General features: G+C 38.7%; 1 protein-coding gene across 1 annotated transcript in view; it reads left to right on the top strand.

Moving 5' to 3' along the window:
• The window catches only part of LOC126391218 (aldehyde dehydrogenase, mitochondrial-like), a 61,401-nt gene that overhangs the window by 43,418 nt on the left and 8,819 nt on the right, over window positions 1-9,164 (top strand). The window contains exons 9-10 of the mRNA XM_050045822.1: window positions 1,309-1,493; window positions 5,792-5,956. Coding sequence (XP_049901779.1) covers window positions 1,309-1,493; window positions 5,792-5,956 — 350 coding nt within the window. The remainder of the gene's footprint in view (window positions 1-1,308; window positions 1,494-5,791; window positions 5,957-9,164) is intronic.

Raw genomic sequence — 9,164 nt, 5'->3', positions numbered from 1 at the left:
CCAAACGAATTTTATTTTATAGCGATTATACACTTGTATAAACATATTAATGGGTAGAAGATTCAGATTCAGATTCAGATTGACAATAAACCATGCCAAATATTACACACTGGCCCTTTAAGTGATGATACCATATGATTGGATCATATCAAACTAGAAGACCTAAAGAATCCAGTGGTACCAACCATGTTATGTTAGCTTTTCAGGAAGGGGGCTAAATAATGCTGAATTATGGTGAGGGAAAAGACATGGCCATATTTACAGAGGTCCCTTGACCTCTCACCTAAAGATACCTGAATGAAAATGGGTTCTGTGGTTACCCACAAGTCTCCCCTTTACAGACATGTCCACTAAATGTTGGTCCTATACAGTTTTGGATACAAACTATGCACTGTTTTGCAGTGTTTATTACTGATTTGTGACTAGAAAGAGTTGACACAGTGCTGACTTGCATGTCAAGTTAATCTTAGGGTTTCCAGTTTTCAGGTGATCTATACCACTATGTTCTCCATAAAAAATCCCCACCACCACCACCACCACTACCCCAAACCCTTTAAAGAAAGACAATGATGGATCTACAGTATGTGGGTCTCAGAGGGTCAACCACACTGTTGTAACACTATTGTAGCAGTGCTGCACTAATTTGAAATAAATAAATCTAAAAGTCAAGATCAGAAAGTAAATTTCTTTGCATTTCTTTGATTCCCAATCAATGCTAAGAACTGCTTCATCTTGTTAATATGGACTTCAAATGAAAATAAAATTGAAATGCAAAACGATGGAATTTTAAACCTTGGATTCAAAAGTGTGATTAATGGGGATTACCTCTTGAAACTCTGTGTTACTTCCCTAGAAGGATGGCTGTAATTGCCACATGGTGACGCTGTGATGAAGGCCCAAAACGTGATTCTGGAGAGGCCATGCCTCTCACACTGTAGTCCAGATGACTTGAAAGTTGGCACACATATGCAGCTTAGTGTTCTCTCCAAAAAGCCTGAAAGTCCACCATAATGGGATTTTGCTTATTTGCATAATTTGAAAAACAGTAATATGAACAGACTTTTTTTCAAGTGTGCATACATCATAATGAGCAAACCAGTGTGTGATTGGTTTTACTTGAAGTGACTTTTCTCAGCCTTGTGAAGCCTAAGAACCTGCTCGCTGCTGCTTGCGGCTATAATTTTGGCAATTGAGCTGTTTCTTTGTGTTGGCCGGGAATGAATGGGAATGCTGCTTGCAACTCTATTTTATTTTTTGGAATTCTGCCAAGGTGAAAGTTAAGCTTGTCTTTGTCATCTCCTCCTCCAGTGGAAGATGCAGTGGAGCAGTCCCACTTTGCTCTTTTTTTCAACCAAGGCCAGTGTTGCTGTGCTGGCTCTAGAACTTACGTCCAGGCAGACATCTATGATGAGTTTGTGGAGAGGAGTGTTGAGCGAGCTAAGAAACGAGTGGTGGGAAATCCTTTTGACTTAAAGACCGAGCAGGGTCCTCAGGTAACACACACACACTCACCCTCTGTTACACACTGCTACTCTGCTGTTCATGGCAACATTGTTTTCTTATTTTCACCACAACACACCTACAGTAACAAAACCCTCACTTCTCTCTCTCTTTTTTTAAGAGCAGACCCCGTCCAAATTAATTATGTTTACATTAATATGACACTTTAATCCTTGTATAATGTCCAGGATTACTACTAATTTTATTGATTTAGCATTTTTACAAGTGACAAATGACAGCGAAAAATGCAGTTCAAGAAAGAGAGAGTGAAAAAAGAATGAAAATTTATATTTTTGTACTAGGGCTGTCAAACAGTTAATATTTTAATCAGCTAATTGCTGAATTTCTTTTTTTTTGTTCACAATGTAAATCACTGAATTTCTGTTTTTTTGTTAACAATGTTTATCGCTTGTTAAAAGCTTGTTTAAAATTCTTTTCTTTTTGCATTTAAAAACAGTTTTGAAATCCATATTAACAAGGTGAAGTAGCTCTTACCCGAGTGTCTTGATTGGGAATGCAAAGAAATTCACCTTATGATCTTGACTTTTAGATTTATTTATTTCAAATCAGTGCTGCACTGCTACAACAGTATGGTCTGAAACCATGACTTTGACGTAGGAGACAACTTCAAAGTGCTGAGTATGTCAAATGCAGGGTTTTTTTTTGTTTGTTTGTTTGTTTGTTTTTGATGATTTTTTGGTAAGGATATCTCTGTTCCACACTGAGAAAGTGCAGTCACTCTGATATAATTTTGATTATTAACTGACGTCCAATTCCCTGGTTAATGCGACAGCATTTGCGCTTCTCAGGAGTTCCAGTGTAGTTGCTTTCTCTGGTTCATACAGGTCCTGTATGTATTCATGTCCTTTTAATACATAATATACTTGTACAATGGTGTTTCTGTGTCACTCTGCAGTTACACCTTCAAAATACTAGTCAGCAGTGGGGCTTCTGTAAAGTGCTGTAAAGTCTGACTGATTCAAAACACACATTAAACACCATAACGCCATTTTCAAACAACACGTCTTTTGCTGAACATGTTTTCCTCACAACCCTCATGAAAAAACACTACTGAATCACTACTCATCACTACTACTAAATACCTACACAAAAACTACTGTTTCACTACTTGATTGCTATTGAGCTGTGTAGTGATTTGTGTAGTGATTTGAATAGTAATGAGTAATGTATTGGGTGATTTCACTACTGATCACTACTGACAATTACTACATGATGCCTATTCAAATCCCTGCACAATTGCTACTTAATCACTTCTGTCTCACTATTGGATTTTGGGAAATTACTATATAATAACTACTCATTCCTTCACATTTATTATTGAATAACTACACAATGCTTACACATTTACTGCTGTATGCCTTCACAATCCCTATGGAATTACTACATCCTTCTGCATATGTAGTGTTTTATCACTACTCATCACTATTGAATTACTTTTTATTTCTACACAAACCCTTTTGAATTACTACTGAAACCCTACATGATTACCACTTAATTACTTTTGTCTTACTATTAAGCAATGACTACATATAAACAACTCATTCCTTGACTTTTACTCTTAAATTACAACATTCTTACAATTTCTGATGATGAAACTGTCCCATTCATTACCATTTACCAGTTCAGTATCATGGTTCAGTTAGTATTCAGGTGAGACGTGAAACCAGGGTGTAAAATATCATACAATTTTATTGCAAATTATTACATACATTAATTACATTACATATTTGATCAGGAACATGTCTTGTGCCATTGAATGCACTTAAAAGAACAGCTAGACTACCCCCAAGGAACCCTCCTCCAACCAGAACTACGGAGTTGTCTCTTCGAACTTGTCATAACCAGACACCTGACTATCCTCTGTGACACACAAACAGTATCTCTATGGGCTTCTTCGGGTGTCTTGTGAATGCACTTAAGAACAGCTAGACTACCCCCTAGGAACTACCCCAACACACACAAAAAGACCAGTTGGTTCACAAAAAAAAGGACTAGGACCCGCGCAAGCGTAATCCTATGTGATATTACACGAGCGTAATCCATATACAATATGAATGAAACACTCTCGCAAGGCCACTGGAGCTCCATCCACCTGACAGACATGTAGATTATTTCTAACACTTGTCATTTTCTTAGATAAAGCACACAAACTATCACTGTTATGTAAATATCATGGTTAAACATACCACATGATGAACCACTCGTCTCTGTGATGAACCAGAGCCATGCTCATGTTCAGAGTGGTTCCTCTGTAATGACAAAAAAAAAAAAAAAAAGTGGATCAATTCACAACCTTATTTTTATTTCATGAAACATATTTACAAAGTTCAGTCTCTTACCTTCCTGCCCGACTGTACAGACGTCCACTCAGGAGGGGGGGCCCGTGGAACTACAACCTCCCCCACCACAATCACACGTGGAACCACCTTTGGCAGAGGCTTGGGAGACACCGGGCGCGACACCTGTGGCTTAGGTGCTGGTATCTCCAGGTGCTGTTTGGTGGCAGCCAACAGCGACTCCACGAGGATAGGCATCCCCATGTCGTCACTGGGGTGCACCTACAAACACAAAACAATGACAAAAAAAAATTTAAATATTATTTTGAAAAATGTGACTTTTACTGTCAAACATACTGTGTTGAATAATTTTCTATTTATGATATGAAAATAATATATTCTACTTACACCATCACAGCACCACAGCTTGCGGTTGTTCAGGGGGAAGCGGTCAGCGTGGTGAAAATATTTCACACCTTAAAAAAAAAAGGAACAAGAAAAGAAACACAGTTTTTGAAAAACACATTTTAAAAAGGCAATGTCAACTTTCTTATTAGAAAACCATAATGGGTATAATATTAGAAATTATATGTAAAATATATAATTCTCATAAGCCTTCATAAAACTGTTTAGAACCATGTATCATTATTTTCAAACATACCGAGACGTGTTGACACGCGGTGAAATTCCTGCCGGAAAAACTCTTGGATATCCCCCGGGACTGTCAAGTGTGGGACAAGGTCCCAGCGAAGACCTAAACAAAATAATAATGGTTAATGACAAAATCATATTGACCTGTACACATCAGCCTCATTAAAAAGAATACATGAATAACCTACCTGTGCAGTCGGCCAGACGCTGCAGACAGTGGCCAGGTATTGGCCAAAAGCTATGCCTCCTTGCTTAGGCGTCTTGCTGGCCGTCAGGTTGTTGCTAGGGGCCATGACACAGACAGCATCAGAGATCCGAGGAAGAACAGCATTTTCATCCTCAGTCCTGAGCTGGTCAGTGCACGCCCCTGGAGTGGACATGACGCCAAAGGTGTAGCAATTCTCTGGCATCAGCACAATCCCATCTGCAAGGGAGCGCAGATGGGACGCCCCTACAAGAAGAACAAGCTGGAACAAAAGACAGGATTTCTTTTAGGCTGAAAACACACAACTAAAACTTGTAATCATCAGTGAAATCTTTCTGAATTGTACATACCGTCTTGCCTGGGACCTCAACTGGAATGACCAATTTATGCTGGCGCCCAGTGTGCTCAGAAATTGACCGTTTGTGCACTTTGTGGCACCACCCTGTGCCACAAGCTGTTGATGAACATAAAATGTTTTTTTTAAAAAAAGGAGACCAAATTCAAAGATCAAGCACTTCAACACAATATGTGAACTTTTCAAGACTATAAAAATACACAAAGTTAAGAGTTTAACTCAGTCATACAGCAAGGATATACATGAAAAGTTGATTTCAAGAAGGCACGCCACATACATGCACCAGCGTCACTGGAGGCCAACTGTCGCTCTGCCATCCTCCACTTAGCCGCCTCAGAGCGACGGTAGGACTTGCCACGGGGCATCTAAAAGTATAAAGACCCAGTTATTAAGCATATTAAAATCATACTGATAATTTACTAATGATTTGACATTGACAGCAGCTGACCACACACACACACACACACACACACACATACACATACATGCTTATACACACACACACACACACACACACACACACACACAGAATGCATAGAACACACGCTAAAAGCTTCATAGCGCTCAGGGGAACTACAGAGCTCTTGATATCACAACCAAACCAGCAATCCCTCTCACATAGTCATTTTATGCATCAATAGTATAAAAAGTATTTATGTGTATAACTTAAAAAAATAATAGGGACTTCAGGAGCCTATTTAGCAGTTACACTCATGGAGATTGTCATTACTCTGGCATGCATTCTTACCCACAGTGCTGTTCCCTCTGTGATGATCTCACCAGGTAGATCAGGAGCAGTTTAACAAGATTCTTGGCTACATCAGCAGTGGGAAGAGAGAGGGAGCCAAGCTGATGTGTGGAGGAGGAGTGGCTGCTGACAGAGGATACTTCATCCAGCCTACTGTGTTTGGAGATGTCCAGGACAACATGACCATTGCCAGGGAGGAGGTAGGACAGTATGGAAGATTCAAAATGGCTAAATAAAAACTCATCTTACAAATGACAGTTACAATCTTACAAAGTGAAATGCAATGCACACTTTTATATGGATTTCCTTTTTATGAATGTATTTACTGTAGAGCTGTTAATCCTCCTCCATACTCCCCTTTGAATTCCTTATTATTTTGAATATTCACATTGTGTTAGAATTTTAGTGCTCAAATTTAGCCTATTATCATTGCTACACCAAATAATAACTAGGGGTGTAAAATCCCAAATTTTATCACAAATATAGTTGCAAGCGGCAATCCCTGGTTCAAGCCCTTTCTCGGCCCACAGGGGAAAGGCTTCACAAATCTAAGCAAAGTCACTTCAGCTGGTTTCATTTTTATTTAAAGGAGGGAGACCAATCATATGACCTTAATTGCATGTGACTGAAACTTGGCTGTTTTATAGGACTTTGTACAGAATGTCTCCACTTAGTTTAATCAGGATTGCTCTCACCCCTTGCTAAGACTTTCTGATTGATTGCAGAAAGGTGACTTACGTGAATCGTGTAGATCCGATGAGAAAATATTTGGGGGGGGGGGGGCTGTGGAGTGAAGCCACAGAAAAAAGACGTAGCAAACATATGCGTGCAGATGAAGGGCTGAAACAGAATGTGCAAGTGAAACTCCTTGGTGAAGGGAGCCAATCATGGAGCTATTAATGAAACGGAGCCAGTACAGCGTGGCTATGAGCGTGAAGTGCCTTGGGCTGTTGGTCGGGCAACGTACAGAATGTCAGCTGCACTTGTTTGCTGTGAGAACCATGGATGTATGGTGAGAGGACTCCGCTCACTTAGTTGGTGACAGTCGCAAAGCCCGATGTAAGTAACATTAATGAAACATGAATTGTTAGCTAACGTTAGATGCTAACTTTGGTACTAACATTACTAACGAATGGACTGTTTGGGGACTCCAGTGTGTGTGTGTGTGTGTGTGTGTGTGTGTGTGTGTGTGTGTGTGTGTGGAGAAATCAGATATGACCATTTAGAAGCTCATTTTTCCACCAAAAAAACAATTGAGGAGCATAAACCCGGGACCCCCTAGCAGGTGCCGGGTCTCGTATCCTTCTCACCTTTTTCACCCCTGACCCACCATTTTCATGCCTGAGAATTGTTTAGATCCAACCCACAATGCTGTATACCAAATTTGGTACTGATAGAATGAGATCAACTGGCACATGCTTTTCATTTAAGAGGACAATAGGATTCATCATTATAAGAACACAAGTGTTAACAGTTCCATTGTTTAAAACACATCATGAATCTGACATAGCCTTTCTTAGGACATTTGTGGATAACAAATTTAAGTAAAACTTGATATTGATAAAGATATTGGTGATTAAGGCCCATTGAACCGGATATACATCCTAAATTTCACGTCAGTCGCACATTCCGTGTAAGGAGTGTGGCCCTTCTTAAATCATATTTTTGGGTGTTAATTACAGCGCGACCATGTGACCGAATAGGGGGAAGCATTTGCAAATCATATCGAGTTACTGGGCCATGTTTCAGATATGTAGCTCATTCCAACTCACAGCAAATTGAGACATGACAGAAGTCAATGAATAATAATAAACCAGCTCAAACTGCATAGGATTCTGCCCTGTCAGGGCTTTAATTCTAATATTTACCTCTGCCAAGGAGGTTATGTTTTCGCCGGCGTTTGTCTGTTTGTTTGTTTTTCTGCAAAATAACTCAAAAAGTTCTGAACGGATTTTGATGACATTTTCAGGAAAGGTTGATAATGGGACAAGGAACAGGTGATAAAATTTTGGTGGTGATCGGTTGAAGCGAAGTGGATAAAATAATAAAAAGGCAGGAAATCTGAGTTGCTTGGCGGAGGTCTGCGCTCTCCGAGTGCTTTTCTAGTTATCAGTTAAATTGACCTAACTGACACACATAAAACATAACACAGCATTGAAATTTGGCTCAATAACAACTGTTAAGGTTCATAGACAAAACAATTGTTTTTGTTATTCATCATGATTAGCTTATTATTAAAAAAGAAAAAAATATTTTGGCCTTTCATTATGTAAAGGGAAAACACAGCACATAATAGCTCCTCATTTCACTACAAAAACCTAAATAAGGTGGCAGCTGGCTGCAGGGAGATCGGCAGGGAGCAGAAGGGTTCTGGTAAATGACAATCACTAATAATAGCTTACATGCTGTTGGCTATATTGTTTGTCATTTCCAGTAAATATCACAATAGAAAATATGTGTGTTATGTTTAAAAAGTCCAAACATAAGAAGACAGCAAGTAGGCCGCTCACCCATCCTTTAAATGGTTAAGTCTCCAGTCTGATCTGAGCACTCAGTTGAAAGCTATGTGCTTTGTTTACATGACATGAAAGAAGCTCATATTTAATGGACTCAGTGTGGACAGAGAGACACTACTCTCTCTGTAAGGACACAGTGGCAACACATTTATATATATTTCAGAAAGTACAAGCTTGAATAGTACTTCGATAAGTATTATTTTATTTTTACTACTTGTATCCGTCTGTGCACCCATAGGTGTGTCGGTCTTAAAATAGGGTGAGGTCTGGCACATTATTATTATGAGGCAGCAAAAAACAATTGCGCCATTTGACAACAAAAACCTTTTCTAAAGTCAATAGCACAGTATTTTCCTGCTCTTTTAAGAGTGCATATTCAGATAGTAAGATCCACCTACATACAGTGTATATGGGTTCACAGCGCACTTACACTCTGCTTGTTACGCACACACCCATGGACTGCAAGTCGGTAAATAGGACCTAACTTATGAGGAAAATACTCTGAGCTACAGAACTGCTTTCTGTTGCTGGTTCACAACAGACTGCCCAATGAAAGAGATGCTGTGTGTGTTTACACACAAAGAACAGTGTAACTTAACAGTAATGTTGTCATGATACCAGAAAACCAAATCTAACTTTGACAAAATGCCTTAAAATATATTTATATTTATCTATCTATATCTATATCTATATTATCTATATATATATATCTATATATATATGTATATATATATATATAGAGAGAGATATATATATACAGTGGTGTGAAAAAGTGTTTGCCCCCTTCCTGATTTCTTACTTTTTTGCATTTCTTATATAGATATCTATATATATATATATATATATATATATATATATATATATAGATATATAGATATATATATGTATATAT

This window comes from Epinephelus moara, chromosome 6 (genome assembly GCF_006386435.1).
Source record: "Epinephelus moara isolate mb chromosome 6, YSFRI_EMoa_1.0, whole genome shotgun sequence".
In the NCBI taxonomy this organism is placed as follows: Eukaryota; Metazoa; Chordata; class Actinopteri; order Perciformes; family Serranidae; genus Epinephelus; species Epinephelus moara.
Note: the sequence above shows the minus strand (reverse complement) of the source record. Positions and strands in the feature narration are given on the sequence as shown.